Raw genomic sequence first — 18777 nt, 5'->3', positions numbered from 1 at the left:
GGAGGGGGGGAACACCACCCTGCTGGAGACCAGGCCTGTGGGGGTGCAAGCCCTCTGCTTGTCCTACTCTTGGAGCTCCCCTGTCCCACAGCCTGGGGCTTGTCCCCAGCTGCTGCCTCCTTCCACAGCCCACTGCTCCCCCAGGGAGGCCCTAGAACTCCGTGGGAGACGGCCTTTGGAGCCCTGACTTGGGCCCACCTAGAGGCAAGCAGGACATGAACTGGCCCCAATCCCCGCCCCCATCCCGGATGCAGTCCCAGGGTCCTAGGAAGAACGACATCACCACACTGGAGACCAGGCCTGGTTTGCATAGTCTGCACGTTTAATCACTTTAAAACCTCTAACATTATCTCGTGTCCATTAAATAGAACCAACAATGCTGGGCCTGTTTAAATTACAAGAAAAAAAAAATCACTGGGCAGCAACCCAGTATCTTACAAAATCAGCCAGGCTGGCCACAAGGGTGGGGGGATGGGAGAGGAGGGGACACCCCTGGGCAGGTGGCTGGGTGCCAGGAAGGGCTAGGGGAGAGAAAGAAAAGAGGGCTCCCAGATGGGAGGGGACTGATTGTCCTAATGGGAGGGGTGCGAAAGGCACGTCAGAAGAGGGGGACTTAAGGGGGCAGAACAGGTCAGTGCTTTCTCCACAAGGGCACAGTGTTGGAGGGGGCTCAGTGCCACCACCTGCCCGCCCCTGGCACTTGGAGAACCAGTGACCCATGAGCCCTTGGCACGATGAGCCCCATCTGAAACACGGATGACAGCCTGCCCCTCCCACCACGATCCCCTTTCCTAGGGCCCACCTGGCTTGCCCGCCTGCCTCTTCAGGACTTGGGGCTCAACTCTTCCTCACTCCTCAGCAACATGCTGCAGCCCCCCGCACCTCAGGGCCAGCGTAGCCGGGGGAACAGCAGAATGGACAGTGGGTGTGGGAAGGTGGGTGGTCCAGCTGCTACCCCCATTACAAATACAAAAAAAACAAAAAAACCAAAAAAACCCAAAATCAGCATCTAAAGTGAAATAATCACAAAGTGAAAATATATCCTCAAACAGCCCCTGAGATCCCCACAGGGGAAAGCAGCATCGGGTGGGAGGCGGGAGAGGCCGGCTGGGCCACCGTCCCTCCCCACCACCCACCCAGGGGCTCCGGGACTGTGAGTGCCAACAGCCCAGGCAGCCCCGGGCTCAGAAAACAGGGACTTGGGCCCTGGCGGGAAGGGAGGGGAGGGGAGGGGAGGGGAGGGGAGGGGGCCCGAAAAGGTAGGGTGGTCAGGACACCAGCACGGGGCTCGGCGGGCAGCCAGCGGTGGTGGAGGTGGGGAAGGGGACACCCACGCGCGTGTGCTCACGTGCCCACCCTAAAGCACCTGCCTGGCCTTGGTCCCTTCCTTTAATCGCCACTTCCTCAAGAGGCTCACCAGACGTGGGAGACAAGGTCGGGGATACAAAAGCCCTTGGAGAGGTGGCCTCCTCCTTCAAATACCCCCTAGGCCAGCCTCCCTGCTGCCTGGATGGGGACCGTTATTGCTTTAGAGGGAACAGGGTAGGGAGAGAGCTGCAGCCCGGGTCAGGAATCCCCAAAGAGAAGGGCTGACCCTCTTCACTCCGCAGAAAACCCCGGCTGGGGCCTGGACCTTGGAAAGCTGCCCTAAAGGTTCCACTCCTTTCTCCACACGGAAGGGGTGCTGGAGGTGGGGGTGAGGCCCTCCCCGGCTCCCCAGCTGGTCCTGGGGCCCCACCTCAGGCAGCCAAGTGGCCCGAAGGTGGGGTGGGAAGCAGTCTCTGCCCCTCTTGCCTCCCAGCTGGGGTCCAAACCCAGTCCCAAGATAAAAAAATACTTTGGTGAATTAAAAAGTGCCCAAGGAGGGGATGGGCTTGAAGGGGCAGGCAGTAGGCGCTCGTCAAAGGGCGCTCTGGTCTTTGATAAAGGCGGTCCTCTCGCCCCGGCCCTCGTCCTCTTCTGAGTCGGATGGGCACTCTTCCTGCCAGGCTTCGGGGGGCAGCCCCTTGTAGGAGATGAGGCCGCGGTCCATGGTGTACACCTTCACCCCCCGGAAGCTGAAGCCGGAGCGCAGCTGCAGGACCAGGAAGACAGTGACGAAGACCAGCACGATGAAGGCGCAGCTGAGGCCGGCCACCACCTCGGGCAGGTGTGAGGGCGGCAGCCCTGCGCGCGGCCGGGGCTCCGTGTCCACCTCGGCGGGCGGCGGCGGCGGCCGCTGCTGGGGCGACTCGCGGCTGCTCTGGCTCTGCCGGGAGCACGTCTGCTCCACGGGGTCCAGGGAGGCGTGGCTGGGGCAGCTGAGGCAGTCTGTGGGGGCCAGCCCCTGGCAGGTGGCGCACGAGCTGTGGCAGGGGGCGCAGACGCTGGCCCGGATGATCTCCACGTCGTTGTCCGTGCTGTAGTGAGTATCGAGGACTTGGGGGGTGAAGCCCGGCGGGCAGCGCTGCACACAGCTCTTCTGGAGCAGGGAGAAGCCTTCCTCGCAGACTGCCGGCGTGGGGGAGGAGGTGCGCGTCAGCTCAGGAGGCGTGGCGGCCCCCAGCGGCCTCCAGCCCCGTAACCGCGGCCGCCCCGAGGTCTCTTCAAACCCCCTTTCCTCCTAGCCCTGGGCTTCAGCACAGGTCCCCTCTGGGCGCACCCACCCCCCCAAACCCCAGGCCCCCAGACCCCAGCAGCAACCACTACTGACCCACACAGGCCTGGCTGGTCGTGAGGGTCTTGCAGCCGCTGCTCTCGGGAGGCGGGTGCGACCCCTCGGGGGCCGTGCCATACAGCACGAGGGTGAACTTGGTCAGTGTCCCTATCCCGGGGTGGGGGAGGAGGCAAGAGTTAGGGAGCACTAGCACCGCTCCTGGAATCCCAGGGCCCGCCGGCTCCCGTCTCTGCTGCCCCCTCAGTCCTCAAACATCCCCAGTACCGTAGTTGTTGGCTTCGCTGGTGTTTTCAATCTCCAGGACCCACTCGCCAGAGGGGTCCTCATCCCAGGAATGGGTTGTCATGAAGGCCCAGTCGTTAAACCCATCTGCGGAGTAGTCGTGCGGCCTGCGGGAGAAGGGTGCCCATGGCTGTTGGAGGCCTCCGGGAGACCCCAGCCAGGGGACACCAGGGCCCCAACACGTGGAGCACACACCCTCCCCCAGTGCAGCGCCAACCCCACTGGGCCGGAAATGCCTGTAGCTGTTGTTTGCCAGTAGGCCAGCTGTTCTCCACCAGAAGGTTGGTGGAAACGTGCAAGGTGCTTGCTACACACGGGAAGGCGCACTACTGGCATGTAACGACTAGAAGCCAGGGATTCCTTCGATGCGGGACAGTCCCTTAGGACAGAACCATCCCTCCTCAAGTGCCAATAGCACCCGCACCGAGAAGAACGTGGTGGCCACTAAGACCCTGTGACAAGTCCAGGAGGGTGAACGTGTGCGAGTGTGAGGAACGGGACAAGCTGGGCAGGGGAGAGGGCAGGCACCTGGCGGCCAGCAAGGTGGAGCGGGTGCCCATGGGGCTGACCAGGTGGATGGCCAGGTCGCCACGGCGATTGTAGGACAGGGTGAGGCGGGCCTGCGCGTGCTCTAGCCGTGTGATGTGGCTGGGCTCCCCCAGGCAGGCGGTCACCGTCTTCCGCACCTCCAGCCGCTTCCCGATGTCCCTGTGCAGACAGCAGGGACAGTGTGCCGGCCTGACCCCCCCCCAACACCCCGGCCCCCCCCCGCCCCGGCACCAGCCCCGGGCCAGGCCTCACTTGGGTTCGGTGAGGATGTCAATGATGCATTTCCGCTGGGGGGGCACCATCGTCCAGTTCTGGGCCAGGGTCACCATAGCACCCGCGTCCAACAGCCCGTAGCCGTATGAATGGCTCACTGCGGGGGCAGGGGAGGCAGGGTCATCTGGGAGGCAGAGGGCCCCCTACCCGCCCCCAGCCTGCGCACTGGGCCACCCTGTCCTCACCTTTCCGGCCCACACCGTTGGTGGCCCAATCGTTAGCATTGAGGTGGGCGGGCTTTGAGGTCTGTACCACCAGGTGCTGCATGTCCCGCCAGGTGAGGTTCTTACTGCAAAGGGCGGAGAGTGAGGCCCGGGGCTCAGGCCGAGGGCTGCCCTGCAGGGGGCACTGGGGGGGGCGAGGTTGCTTACTTGGCTTCCAGGGTGAGAGCGATGATGCCGGCTGCCAAGGGGGCCGAGGCCGAGGTGCCCGTGTGAGACTCGGTGCACTTCTGCCGCAAGTCTGTGGTCACCTGCCGGGAGGACGGTGCGTTGGGCCCGTGATGAGTGCAGGGACTAGAGGGGCTACCTGCCCGCCCCCTGCCCACAGGCCCAGAGCACCAACGGATGGCAGGGGAGCCGGGGCCAGGACACCTCAGGCCCAGCTGCTGCCTCGCTCACTAGCTGTGAACAGGCTAACGCCTGGCCCTCCCGGGGCCTGTTTCCCAAGGCACGAGGGGCTGAGCTCCAGGCTGGAGACCGTTCAGAGCCGTGCGCATCTTCAGAGAGTCTACGCTTCTCAGGGGCTTCGCACAGCCCCGTGGCCCCATTCCCAGTCTCAGAGCGCCCCGGCTCCCGTCCCACGACGACTGAGCCACCGATCCCCCAGCCACACGTGGTCCGGGAAGGGGGCCCTGAGCAGAGCCAGCAGGCAGCCCCCACCTCCCCCCCCCCGGGCAGGACTCACGATCTGCTTCTCGTTCTGGTTGCCGCTGCTGTACGTGGTGGCCAGTGTGGACGAGCATGCCTCGCTGTACCAGGGCACGTTGCCGAGCTGCGTGGCGCTGCTGATGGACAGCGTGTAGATGCTGTTCGTGTAGCCGTCACAGTTGCAGCTGTCGTGCTCCCGGCCCCCGTTCCCCGAGGCCCACACGAAGATGGAGCCCAGCCCCCCGCGGCCCTGCGGACAGAGCGGGCTGGGGTCACTCGCAGACGGGGCCTGGGGGGGCCTGGCGGGAGGGTGCTGCCGGGGGACAGGGCCCCTCGTCCGCACACGCCGCCCTGCTCCGCAGCCCGTGAGACCCCTGCTGGGTCGGGCGCTTGTGCAAGTCTGTCTGTCTGCGCCGAACAACAGACCCGGGCTGCCACCGAACTGCCCAGACCGGTGACTGCGGGGGCTGGAACGATGGGTGATTTCCACTTATTTTTCTCTTTTGCTATCTGTCTGGTCCATTAGCATTTTAATAAATAAGCCTTGTATAAACTAAGGTGTAACATGAGAATAAACGAACAGGAACAGAAAAACATGGGGAAAAAAACTAGGGAGCAGACAGCGCCCGGCCTGGCCCGCGGGGCTGCGCAGGGACCCCCACCGCACCTGGCTAACCCCCCGGAAGAAGGCCTCCTCGGCGAGGCGGGCGGGTCCATCCACGGTCTTGCCGTCGTCCTCGGGGCCCCAGCTAGCGCTGTAGATGTGGATGTGGTTGGGGTTCAGGCCCAGTGAGCGAGCCTCCACCGCGTCCGTCACCTCGCCGTCCAGCATGCGCACCCCTGGCCGCGGAGGGGGGTGAGGAGAGGGATGCTGCGTGGGTCTAGCCGCCAGGGGCACCCCCAAAGCACACCCAGCCCTGCACCCGGAGGATGCGCAGGGGAAGGCAGAGGCCGGTGCTGGGAAGCCCTGAGCCCCTAGCCCCCGGGCCTCTCTGCCTCTCCAGGCCAAGAGCCCGAAGGGAAAAAGAGAACACACCCTGCCCTCAACCACAGAGCCTGGCTTAGAAGGAGCCTCTGGGTTCCCTAGGGAGTGTGGCGATCAAGGCCTGCCCTGTAAGGACGCAGTGGGGCTGGTGGGGATTCAGGGAGGCTCCTGCTAAGAAGCCCTGCCCTGCCCCGCAGCACAGGGGGCTCAGTTCTGAGCTGTCGAGAAGCCTCTAAGGAACAGCCACGTGGCCAAACGGATCCACGGATCCACGGTGGGCAAGTGACAGGCACTGGCCGGATGGGAGAGAATCCCACCCGCAGGGCCCTCCCCACGGACAGGGTGGCCAAGGCCCACACCCACCTCCGATGCGGGCGTTGTAGGCCACGCCCACACCGCAGACACCGTTGTTGGCCACGGCGGCCACCTCGCCCGCGCACCGTGTGCCATGCCTGCCGGGGCCAAGAGCACAGCGTTAGCGGCGGACAGAGCACGGCGGGCGCAGCCTGAGGGGCGGGACGGGCCGGCACGCCCCTCCTGCCACGACCTCTGTCCCCTCCCACGCTCTCCGCTCTGTGGCCACCCCTGCTCTGACCAGAACTGCAGCAAGACCACGGAAACGTCAGCCCACTGGGGGAATGGGTCTTAGCCCGGGCTCGACCCTGCTTCCTCAGTGGAAGGGAGGAGAAGGCAGGCAGGGGCCGGGGCCCTGCCGTCGCTTACCTGTTGTCATTCATCTGTGTGTACCGAGGCTGGGGGTCAGGGTCCTGGTCGTTGACGTCGAAGCTGGCGCCGGGATCCTGGAGAGGACATGGCCATCGTCAGGAACAGTCTGAGCACACCAGCAGAACAGGACCGCCCTGAGACACCCCTCACCGGGGACGGCTGCCTCCCTCCCCCACCTCCTCACATAATTGCCTGCCAAGTCTGGGTGGTTCTTCTCGATGCCATCGTCCAGAATGGAGACCACAATGCCGTGCCCCGTGTAGCCCTGAGCCCAGGCCTCCTTCACGTTCAGGTCCCGCTGGGTGACGCCGGACTGCAGAGACACCCGCCCCATCACCCCAGCACTTACGAGATGTGGTTGGCCGTGTGAGGTCAGGGGTACCCTGAAGAATCCCTTCACCACCCCTGAAACCTCTTTCTCCACCTGCCCCCGCGCCCGCAACACCATCCCTGGCTGCCTGGGCTCCGTGGGAGTGCCCAGAACTCTGGAAGGGCAGCCCCCAGGCTTCGCGGGAAGGGGCGGGGAGGGAGTGCTGGGCAGAGAGAAAGAAGAAGAAGGAGGGGAGGCCTGCACATCAGCCTCAGCGTCCCGCGGGAGCCCTCAGTGGCCAGATGGGTGCCGCCGGGGAGGAGTACCCACGACCCGAGGCGGCAACGTACCAGGTACCACTGCTGGGGAAACTTGGGGTCCGTGGGCTCCTGGTACACATCTCGTTTGGTCCTTCGCTTTACCACCTGCTGCTCCAGCCACTGCACCTGCAGGAGTGAAGGGGGCCGGTGTGGGCGGGGCGGGGGGGCTCAAGCGGCTCCAGAGAGCGGCAAGGGAAGGGTGGCAGCCGGAGGGGCTGGGGCCGCACTCACTTGAGGCTCCCTCTGCAGCCGGCTGTGTCGCAGGCGGTGAGGCGACAGGGACCGCTTTGTCACCGCTCGATGCCAGAAGTGGTAATAGTCCCCGAAGATCTGCAACAGAGCAGGGAGCCTGGGCTGGGCTTTCCATCTGGCAGTCCCCGGGAGGCAGCGGACGGGGGTGGACAGCCGGCTGCAAGGGGAGGCGCACGACGCCAGGGGGTGGTGGGGCATCTGCTCCCTGCCCAGGCCCCGGCCAGGGGGTGCAGGGGACGGAGAGGGACGCACCCTCCCGGGCAGAGTCTGCTCCCCTGAACAACCTCTGTTGGAAGCCCAAGGGCGGGACCAGCCACGGCTCCCATCCCCCTAGAGCCACCCAGAACATGCCTCCTACCCAGATGGCCCTGAGAAGATAAGCCCACAGTCCCGGTCCCGGTGCCCGAACCCCTGCCCTCGCTGAGCCCACCCCTGGCCATGACCCGCGCCTAGGCCAGCCGGCAGTCGGCGCACCTACCTGGCCCAAGTTGAGGAAGCCGTGCTTGCGCGCCAGGCTGTCAGCCACGGCCGGGCCTCCGGGAACGTGCACGGCCCACGTGTTGGTGTAGACCTTCTGGGCACGGGCGTCGGCTGCCAGCAGGACCAAGGCTCCTGCCGCTACCACCCATAGCAACCAGGGCCTCAGCTCCATGGGGGGGGCCGGTGGCCGGGACCCCGGAGCCCCCGTCTCCTTGGCCTGGTCACAGGGCCTCGGCTCCCGCGTGCCTGCTCACTGCCTGTGGCCCGGGGCTGACTGGCGGGGGCATGGGGCCGAGCAGGGCAGGGCTGGGAGGGGAGGAGGGCCGCCGGCTCTGAGGGGAACAAGGGAGGAAGAAGGGTAGACAGTCAGTCCCCCCGCCATGTGCAAAAGCCACCCCCATGGCTCAATCTAGGCCTGAAAAGGGCCCCCGGGGGAGACGGGTGAGAATCCAGCCCCTCCAAGGTCAGCCAGCCAGCCAGATGGACCCCCCCCCCCACACACACACACACCTCCCAAGCCTCTCTCCACACAAGAATACGGAAGTGGGATGAAGAGTATCAGGCTTGAGTCATCCAAAATCAGAAACAACAACAGAATAAATGTTCACCGCAATCAAAGTGAAAAAGAGATGGGTTATAAAGCAGTATGTATACATGACCCCATTTTGTTTTTAAAGAACTATTTATAAGTGTGTATTTATATATAACCACAAAACAAAATCTGGAAGGACACATGCTAAAACGTTAACCAACGATTCTCTCAAGATGGTGACGATTATGAATAACTGTTATTTTCTTCTTTGTGCCACTGTATATTTTCCAAATTACCTAGGTATATTTTATAAAATGTTGGCTTTTCAAAGTTTTTTAATGGGTGGTGTCTACCCAGCTCACCAGGGGTTCCTGGTTCAGCAAAGCAGACCTAGCCACAGGGAATTACCTGCACGAAGACCCACAGCCCTCTGGGAAGAAACAGCGGGTGACCTTAGGAGGGATGGGGCTTCGGGGGCTGAGCACAGGGGATCCCAGTGGCTTCACCTCCCTCCACGGGCAGACCCCAGACCAGTGTCCGTCAGCAAAGTCAGGGGCCCAGACTCTTTTGAGGCTGTTTCCTGGGGAACACTGGGGCCACCCAGCCCTGCCCTGCGCAGGTCCTGGGCGCAGAGGCCCCCGGCAGCCCCCTTGCACTCCACGCCCACCAGCCTTGCGTAATCCGAGCCCAGGCAGCCAGGGCAAACACTGGCTGCTGAGCCAGGAGCACCAAGGTGAGGCTGAATCAATAGTCTGCGTGTTGTTTTTCCTCCTTCAGCAAACAGACAGCGGGACCTCTCTGCTCGGGGCCACATAACTGTCCCCACAGAGGGCCCCTGACTAGCCAGAAGCCAAGCCCCTGGGGTGGGGAGAAGCTGGGGGAGGCCCCAGTGGGGCTGTTGGAGGTATCCTGCCTCAGTGCCAAGCTCACTGAGCAGAGGGCCTGCCCACAGGGCCCCGGATGCCCCCACCACTCCCAGCCCCAAAGGAGGCCACTCTGCCAGACGGCTGAAATGAAGCTCCCCAGCTCACCCAGGCCGTGGGGAGCTGGGCAGGCGGGTTCGCCCCTGGGAAACCTTGCCCCTCCAGGGGCTACCCTCAGCCACAACCAGCCTTGCTGGCCGCTCCTACTGCAGTCCCACCCTGCAGCCTGGGAGGGACTCAACACACAATTCCCAGGGTATTTTCAGTTTACACCAAAATAACCTGACAGCTGATGGCAGGAGGCATCCACAATACGGCTCCTCCTCACCCTGGATGGGGCAGAGTCCACGGGGCTCCAGGACAGGCCCATGATGCCTTGGGCATCCAAGTTCCAGAAAGCCAGTCTTAGCAATGGCTGGGTGGCCAAACATAGGCCCTAGGGTGTGAAGAGACCCCACGCCCCTCATTTAACAGAGGATGTGGGGCCCTGAGGGCAGAGCCACGTAGGAACAAGGCCTCTTCTGCTCTTCTGCCCACTGCAATAGCCCCCTCTTGGGTCCAGATGGCAAGTAAAGCTGCCCCGGACCACAGTGCTGTGAGCCCCGCCAAAGCCCCCAAATCAAGACGGGCTCATCTGGGTCTAGCCTGGGTTCCAGCACATTGTGAATGGAGCTGCAGCTGCTTCGCCTTAAAGGTGATTAACCAACTAGTTAATTACCCTGCAGCACCCAAAAAGCAAGCAGGCTTCCGGCACAACCCAACTATCCCCCAAGAAAGGGCCTGCCTCCCTCTGCCCAGCATCCCTAGCCATGGTGAGCTGTGGATATGGCTTCCACAGAGCCCCGAAGACCACCCCCCCAGCCCCACCTCAGCATCCTGGAGGGAGGGAAGATTTCCCCACCTCCCTCCCTCCCAAAAGAGCAGGCTCTGAGAACAATGAATGAATGGGCTTCTCCCCACCCCCATCCCAGACTCTGACTCACCCTCTGAGTCCCAGTTCAGCTTAAACACCCCCCCCCCCCCAGGCTGGCTGTATTTCTAGCCTCCTGCGATGCCCCCTCACATGGGACTGAGCTCTGGGCTGTGGCCACAGAGTGCTGGGAGTGCTCTTCCTGGCTGTGTTCTTAGGCAAAGCCCTTTCTCCAGAGGTCCCAGGAACCTCGGACACCGCTCTGAGGCCTCAAACTGAACCTACCCCCAGGTCCGGACGCTGTTTCCCAGGCACTGAGGGTCTGGTGTGTACAGGATCCAGTCCCTCTTTCTAGCAGAGACACCAAGCCAGGTCCTGTTACGGGAACTGAGAGGCTCCCCTGAAATTCTGATTTCCAGTCTATGCTCAACTACTCATTTGCTGTGTGATCTCAAACAAGTTACTTCCTCTCTCTGGGCCTCAGTTTCCTTGGTGGTAAAAACTGCTAGATATGAGATTTTCAAACTTTTCTTTAAAGCCACATAATCCTTTTTTAAAAAAAAAAAAAAATCAAATCTCACGTGAAAGCCCCATATAGGAAACAGTAAAATTTGGGTTGCTCTGGTCGAGACGCGTCAAGCTTGGCCAGTCCCCTGTGCTCCCTCCACACCTGGCCAGCAGCTGCCCAGCCCTCACTAGGCCACATCACCCGGGTTCCCCTCACGCTTCCCGAGTCCAAAATAGAATTCCGACACCCTCTCGCGGCAGAGGGTCTGCACCCCCTCCCCGGGCCACGCGGGGAGCAGGTACAGCCCAGACAAGTGACTGCTGTCAGACCTGTCTGGCGAGCAGGCAGCCCCGCAGCCCAGCCACCCCACGGGGGCAGCAGGGGCCTGCGCCAGGCCTCGGCGGGAGGCAGCCCCAGCACCCACCTGAGCCAGCCTCCCGGAGCCCGCAGAGCCCGCACCTGCGGCTCCGTCGCCCAGGTGTGCGGCCGGGGGCGAGGCCGGGCCGGGGAATGATCCCCTCCGCCCGGCGACCAGCCGTCCCTCCCCTCCCCGGCCGCGGAGTGGGCGAGCCGGCGGCGGCCCCCGGCGGCCGGCGGGGAGGCGGGAGCACCCGGCGCCTCTGGAATTCTCTCCCCATCCCGCCCCCAGCGGGGGCCCCCGCAGACGCTTCCTGAGGTCAGAGGGCTCGCCCCGGCCCCAAGCGGAAAAGTACCGGCACGGGCAGGGGGCCGGGGGCCGAGGCGGGCCCGGCGCGCTCAGGTGGGCTGCAGGGCGCCCTTCCTGCCCCCCGCGGCTCCACCCTCCGGCCGGCCCCCGGGCCAGTTCCGAACGCCGGGCGCAGCGGCCGGGGCCTGGGGGGCCCGGGTCGGGACGGCCCCGACCCTCCCCCGCCGGGGCGCCGGGGCCCGCTCCCGGGGCACAGCGGCCCAGTCCGGCCGGCTCTCCCCGGGCCCCGCGCCCTCCCGCTTACCCGAGGGAGCCCGGGCGGGTAACTTTTCCAGGCGAGCGCCGCGGCGGCTCGGGCGCCCCTCGGCCGAGCGGAGAGCCCGGCGGCGGGGGCCTGGGCTCGGCGCCGTCCCCGCGCCCAGCAGCAGCGTCACCGCGCGGAGGCGGGGAGGCGCGGCGGGCGGTCCTCGGCGCGGCCCGCGACCAGGGGCAGGGCTCGGCCTGGGCTCGGGCTCCAGCGCGGGCGGGGGCAGCGGCCGGGCCCCGGCGACGCTGCTTGTTTACTCCCGTCGCTGTCAGCGGCGGCGGCGGCCCGGGCTCCTCCTCCTCCGCCGCCGCGCCCCTCCCCCTCGCGGCGCCACCTCCGCGCTCCCGGCCCGCCGCCGCCGCCCCGCCGCCCCGCCGCCGCCCCGCCGCCCATGCCGCCTGCGCCCCGGCCGGCGTTCGGAGCCGGAGCCGCGCGCACCCAGAGCGCCGGGCCCCGAGCCCAGGCCCTGCGGCCTTCTGGGGCGCCCGCTGCCTCCGGCGCCCGGTAGGGGCAGGTAGAAAGTGGGGCCGGAGATCCCAAAGCCCAGGCGGCCGCCCGGCGCGTCCCCACACCCCCCCCCCACGGCCCCGCTGCCCGCGCCCCCGCCCCCCGCTCTGCGCGCCCCAAGCTCCCGGGGCAGGCGGCGGTGGAGACCCGAACTCGGAACCCTCGGCTTGGGCACACAAGGGCTCAAGGAGGCACTCGGAGCTCAGTGTCGGCTGGACTGTGGGGGAGCCGGCCCTCTCGTCCCCAACCCCCCACGACTGCCCCATTCCTGAGCCAGGAATTTGGGCATGACCCAGTTGAGTGTCCCGGGGTGACCGACCTGGGGTAGCTCCCCCTGAGGTCAGACTTCAGCGAGGCGAGGCGCACCTTCCCAGGCCTACTGTTAGGGGAGTCACGACTGTTTGCGTCTATATAGACAGGTGGAGAAGCTGAACCAGCAGCCCACGCCTTTTACTTTTTTTTTTTTTTTTTAAAAAAACACCAACCGCGGGCGAGGCACTGGGACAGTCACTTTACATTACCTCCTTCTTAAGTACATTATTTAATCCACATAATCCCTCTGGGCCGACATTATTAATCCCATTTTACAGATAAGGAAACTGAGGAGCACAAAGTTAAATAATTTGCCCGAGGTCCCCCAACTAGCAGGCCTCAGAGCCTGGGCGAGATCCGGGCCCTGGCAGAGCCCGAATCCAAGCTACTTGCAATATACCAACGGGCTCCTCTCCCTCCCTGGGTCCCTGCCCTAGAAAACGTCTGTGCTACTTGGCTGAGGCCGCCACTGCTTGAGCTAAGAAAGAAAAGAGGGGAAATGTGGCCAAGAGCTCCCCAGGCTGGGTTATTCCAAGGTCATGGAGCAGTCTCTGCCCATCCCTTCCTGCTCCCTGTGAGGTTACCTGGCAGGACAGTATTATCCTATGGTGTCCTCAACACAGGGGGTAATGACAAAACCGAACGCTGCCCAGTGCTCTCTATAGGCCAGGTGCTATTCTCGGCTCTTTTCCATGCGTTAACTGACTTCTCTCTCCCCACAAACCCCACCAGGTGGGTACAATACATTTTCCTTTGGCACCTTTCATGTAGCATTTATGTCTACATTTTACAGAAGAGGAAACTGAGGCCCAGAGAGGTCAAGTAATATCCCTAAGGTCACTGGGTGGCAAGTCAACTGGCAAGCCCGGGTCCAGATTCCCGGGGCACTGTTGCATACCCCGCCCCCTTGGACAAGTTACTTCCTTCTGAGAGCCTCCATTTACTCCTCAGTAAAGCGGGGAGGATCCTCAACGAATGCCATGAGGTACCACTGGGAACCCTTTCAGATGCCGCGGAAACTGGAAACTCGGGTTGCAGTGTGGGGTTCCGAAAGTCGGGCTGGGGGCTAAGTCTGGGTTCGCTCCCGCTCGGGGTGGGAACTTCCCTCCCAAGGAGCTGAGACTCCTGGGGCCACCCTGGGGTAGTCCCACCAGCGGCAGAGCAGCATTTGGGAGAACAATGCTTGTGCAGTCAGACTGAGGCAGGAAGTGAGTCATGGTTCTTCCCTAGTCTATGAGCTAGAGAACCCCATTGAGAGGAAATTTGGACTGGGCTAGCCCCACCTAGGCTCGGAGTTCCCTAGTGCCCTTCCCACTTGTCCTCTGGCCTTGCAAGAAAGGTCACCGCAGAGAGAGAGCAATCCTGGCCGCCTGGAGGTGCCCCACCCATCCCGGAGGCTGGCCCCAGGGGCGCTGCGGCGGGTCTCAGGAGGAGGAGGGGCTGGCCCTGTCTCAGAGGGCTGCCACCCCGGCAGGGCCTGCCTCTCCAATCCCGCCTTGGGCAGGAGGTGGAACTCTTTTCAGCTGTGTTGCTCAGCGGTGCATCACTTGAGGGGAGGAGGGGGGCGAGGACTGAGCAAGTGAGCACCTGTCCTTACTTTGCCCAGAGCATCTTTACCTTCGTCCCTCTCCAGTTTGGGAGTTTCACATACAATCGTATTTTGCAACAGTCCTCTTTGCTAAAATGAATTTGGAAGCCACTCTCCTTGAGACGAGGCCCCTCCGGAGAGAATCCCACCTTGCCACAGCTGGTGATCGTTAGCCAACTTCTTCCTTTATCTCCCCCGAAACAAGTCCTGGGGGCATGTATTGTTCTTTGGATCATGCCCAAACATTTACCTGAGGCCTTAACGCCTAAGGGAGCTAAGCGGCCCCTGAAGCCCAGGTGTCACCCCCCCCCCCCCCCACACACACACACACTGCCTTAGGGCCTTAAGAGCCCAAGGGTCTCTGGATCCGTTTATCAGTTTTACACAGCAGTTGATAAGATGGTGGGACCACATGACAGAAGCCTGGAGTAGGAAGCCTTGGGGGGGTGGGGGTGGGGGAAGCAGGGCCCGCCGCGTAAGGCCCGACAGACGAAGGGGCTGTGAAGGGGGTTCCCACCTTCCCAGCAAGGCTCTGGGAGGAAGGATCCAGCCAGCCAGGCCGCTCTTTATCTTCAAAGTGGGGCGAATCTGCAAGGCTCCTGAGGGCAACCACCGTCCTGTGGCTACGTTCACCCAGACACTCCCATGTCCCCTGAGTGCTCCCGGGGGGGGGGTCCTCTTCTCCCCAAATCTCCTCCCCGCTCTCGGGCACCTCAGAGCCCTCCACAGCAGCACCCACACCTGGTTTTAATCAGACCCATTCGTGCGTGCATGTTAGGGCCCCTGACAAAATAACTGGTACTTTCTCTGAAAGGGTGGTATTTTGAGAGCTTTTTTTGTTTTCTTCCTTTTTGCTTAGCTGCATTTTCAGGAATGTCTACAGTAACTTTTCTAATAAAATAATTAAACCTTGAAGTCATGCAAAATTGAGTAAAGCACGCCCATACTTCACCAGCTAGCGCCTGAACACCTGGGGTCCATCCCGAGCGCCTCCGCCGCCCGCCGGGGGCGACAGCCAGGCTCCTCCTATCTGGTCACGGGGCAGGGCCTCTCCAGTTCTGGCTAAACCACTTTGGGAAAACCTCCTTTATATGACAGGCCACCAGGGTGTCTGTGGGTGGGGGGAGGAGCCAGAAGTGCTGACATCTGAACCCAGCACGGCCAGCTCTCCTCATTTTCCTAGTTATTGGGGTGGGTCTGCCACGTCCCCAGGTCATTACCGGCTTAATGGCTTCTCTCTGCCCACTTCGTGTCTTCTTCCTCGCCCTCAGTGCCCCGCCAGTGTTACCCACAGCTGGGCACCTGACAGGTGCGTTGGGTGCAGTCTAGCCTGGCTGACATTCATTGAGCACCTGCTGCATGCGGGGTCCCGGTGCCTCAGTGCCGCGTCCCTTAGAGCTTGTCCTTGGGAAGCCAGCGACCACCTCTGCTAGGGTTGGAAGGAGGTGCCTGTGAGGACACCAGTGTCCCTGAAAATCTGCACCCTGCCGTGCCCTTGCAGCTCCAACAGACCCCTGCCCTTCCTTCTCCCTCAGTCCATTTTCATGACTTCTTGTTGAGTTTTCCAATCAGTGTGTCATCATCCAGAATGGGGTTTCTCAACGTCAGCACTATTGACCACTTGGGCCACCGGATCATTCTTTTTTTGTGGGGACTGTCCTGTGTATCGTAGGATGTTTAGCACTATCCCTGGTCTCTAAACACTAGGTGCCAGGAGCACCACCGCCCCATCGTGACAACCAAAAAAACATCCCCCAGACGTTGCCTAATGTCCCCCGGGGTGGGGGGCGCAGAGTCTCCCCCAGCAGAGAGCCACTGGTCCAGAGTGAGGAAGGCGAATGGTGCTGGAGGCGGCTGGTGAGCCCGGGTGCGAGACAGCAGGAGTTGTCTACGTGCGGAGACAGTTGGCAACAAGGGGGAAAACTGCCAGGCCCCAAACCGCCTGTCATAGCAGCACAACAATGGGGCCATTTAGTGTCCAGGGCAAACAGTCCTAGGTGTTTCTACGGCATCTCTTCGGTAACATTCGCGATAACGCCGAATCCAGGTAAGAACAACCACGGTGATCACACTGTTTCCTAGGGTCGGGGAGACAGCTTTGCCGTAAATATGTGTTTAGAAAGCAGACTGGTAGCTGCTTGGGGAGCAGGGGCCAGGAGGGGCCGGAGGAAACTTTCAAGAGTGACGGGGCAGACTTCATTAGCTGGATTGTGCGGAGGGTTTCATGGGTGTGTACAGACGTCAAAATGGATCAAGTTGTACCCTTTAAACACGCGCAGTTTAGAGTGTGTCAATCATATCTCGATTCACCTGTTTTTAAAATGTATTTGTTTCAAGTTTTAGTGCTTGAAAGGCATTATTTTGAAAATTTACTAACATGCACTAGCCTGCTTCTTGACCATGACAGATAAATTGAGGGTCCTTAAGATCAATGTGGTACTTAAGAAGAAAACAGAAAAAAAAAGAAGACGATCACGGGCCTCAAGGCTGACCTAAAGGAGGGAGAGCCAGAGTGAAGCCGGTGAGAGCCGGTCCCCCCGCTCAGGGGAAGCGCAGGAGTTCTGCTCTTGGAGGATGCTATCAAACCAACGTGTCTGGAACCGTATTATCAGGGGCTTGGGGAAATGAAATAACAAATGTGGTGCTGGCTGCCAGGAAGGGAACAGATGATTCTGGACCTTACAGGCTCCTCCACTAACTTTAATCCCTAAAACAAACATTGCTGGGGAGAAAGTCAATTAATACAGGAGGAGGGTGGGCGCTACTGCTCAGTGGGGCATGGAACACCCAGGGAGCAGAGAGCCCTTACGGGGGCCACCTGCCCATTAAAGGCACCAGCCCTAGTGCCCGAGGGGGTGCACCTGGCAGGGCGGGGTGCTGGAGATGCCCAGGAGGGAGAGTCATTGCAAACAATGAGGGGCTTCGAGAGCTTTTTAGCTGATGGAGACATCCAACCAAGGTTCTCAAGAACCCGTGAGTGAGGCCGGGGAGCGAGGGGAGGACTCGGGTGAGGCTAAGGTATTGGGACCATGAAACCCTGTTTGTGGAGGGTTGATTGTGCACCAAGCGTTTCATACGTTCGTTCCTTAGACATTGACCGAGCACCTGCTGGGCGCAGGACCTCCTCCAGCGCTCCAGTTGTGGTAAGGGAGGCAGACAGCGGCGGGTAGGTAAGCCAGGTTCCAAGAGGAGTCCAGATCACCGTAAGTTCTCTGGAACACAAATCATAAAGACGGCAATTCGGTAGTGCCTGGGGGAGGGCGACGGCCGCTGTCCCTAGGGTGATCAGGGAAGGCTTCTTGGAGGAGGTGATATTGGAGCCCAGGCTCAAGAAGCAGGCAGTGATGTGGAGATCTGGAGAGAGGGCGTCCCAGGCCAGGGAAACTGGGAGGTCACGGGCCTGGGCGTGAGCTCGTGTGCTTGGGAAGCAGACACTTCTTGGTGCGGTGGGGGCAGCCAGAGCGGAAGAGATGAAATGGGAGGGTAGGTCAAGGCCAGGTTGTGGAGCACGGTGGCAGGTCAGTCAGGGTGTTGAAATGAATTCCCAGAGCACTGGACAGTTTTGGGGAACTGTTACTAATTTACCTCTTTGCAAGGTTCTCTGACTACGGTGGGCAGAAGACACGTAGGGGGCAAGAGTGGGAGCCCCACAAAAGCCCTGCGCGGGAAGCACCGTTAGCAACCCTCCCATGTCCCCTGTGGGCTAGGGGTCTGCCTTGGGGAAGCTGAGTGACTTTCATAACTTGGTCAGCGGGTTTGTGGGCTCCTGAGCAAGCCTGGAAGGATGGGGTATCACTCATCACCTTGAGAAACCAGCACCTCTGCAGGCCAAGAGTTGGCCAGGGCTGCCGGCTCTGGAGTCATCCCACTGCCGCGGGGGCTGCTCGGGGGGCTCGGGGATGTCCTCCAAAACCACCCGTATGTGGGTGTCCTAGCAAGTGACTGGGCAACGGGGTTGCTTTGAGTGAACGCCTGGAAGTCACAGGGCGCTCGTTCGCTGGTTCTGTGACCGGGCTTGTGCTCGTGGCTTCATTTATGGCTCAGAACACCCCTGAGGCAGGTTCCGTCAGTATCCCCATTTTATAGATTCGGAAACTGAGGTCCGGACGGCTTGCTGGCAGTCACGGTTCGGAAGAGGGAGACCCACGGTATGAACCTGGGGACCCGTAATGGAAAGCCCACATACTTAAACCGCTCAGCTCTCTGCCTCTAGAAGAGGCTGAATCACAAGCCAGCTCCCTCAGGCGTCGTGGCGCAGGCTGCTTGGCTGTGATTCACCTTTGACTCTGGACAAGGCCCGCTCGGCCGCATCCTTCCAGAAGTCCGTGTTGCCGTTTCTGAACGTGCGTCCTGCTGCGCCGCTGACCCGCCCTGCCCCCCCCCCCACCGCACACCTTGCGGGAGGCCTTCCAGGTGTGCTGGTTGTCCGTCCAGATCCCGCTCTGAAGGCCCCCTGGGCAAATTACGTCACCTCCTGGGGCCCCAGTTCCCTCCTCTGGAAAATGGGATAAAAATCTACCCCGAGCATCAGCTGATACCTGTGAAGTGCTCAGCCCGGCACCTGGCCGGAATTGATGGCCTCTCTGATTAAGCGGCCTCCTCCTTCCTTCCAAGGCAGGAATGCTTCCTGATGCTTCCACACTGGCCTAAAACCAGGCTCTCAGGCACAAATTCTCTGCCCTCACTGCAGCTCTTCTGGGGCTGTCAGACTTTTTTTTCTCTTTCCTGGACAGGAGAGTTGCTAGCCTCCTCGCACTGCTGTCTGTGCTCGAGGCGGCCTTTGGGGTGGCCTGGGCCCTGGGTGGTCCGTGAGGTGACTTG

The 18777-nt window shown here is 61.9% G+C and overlaps 1 protein-coding gene across 1 annotated transcript; it reads right to left on the bottom strand.

The window, feature by feature from the left end:
* Positions 1–299: 299 nt before the first annotated feature.
* FURIN (furin, paired basic amino acid cleaving enzyme) lies at positions 300–11803 on the bottom strand. The gene is made up of 16 exons (XM_036095657.2): positions 11547–11803; positions 7701–8034; positions 7202–7300; positions 7001–7096; positions 6525–6653; positions 6338–6414; positions 5978–6066; positions 5297–5469; positions 4667–4879; positions 4132–4232; positions 3946–4049; positions 3740–3857; positions 3467–3646; positions 2921–3045; positions 2693–2803; positions 300–2490 (listed from the first exon to the last, which is right to left on the bottom strand). Exons 2-16 carry the CDS (start codon positions 7872–7874, stop codon positions 1901–1903), a joined length of 2379 nt encoding a protein of 792 aa, XP_035951550.1. The 5' UTR covers positions 7875–8034; positions 11547–11803; the 3' UTR covers positions 300–1900.
* Between the last annotated feature and the right edge of the window lie 6974 nt (positions 11804–18777).

This window comes from Halichoerus grypus, chromosome 8 (genome assembly GCF_964656455.1).
Source record: "Halichoerus grypus chromosome 8, mHalGry1.hap1.1, whole genome shotgun sequence".
NCBI lineage: Eukaryota > Metazoa > Chordata > Mammalia > Carnivora > Phocidae > Halichoerus > Halichoerus grypus.
This window is presented reverse-complemented; position numbering and strand designations above follow the sequence as displayed.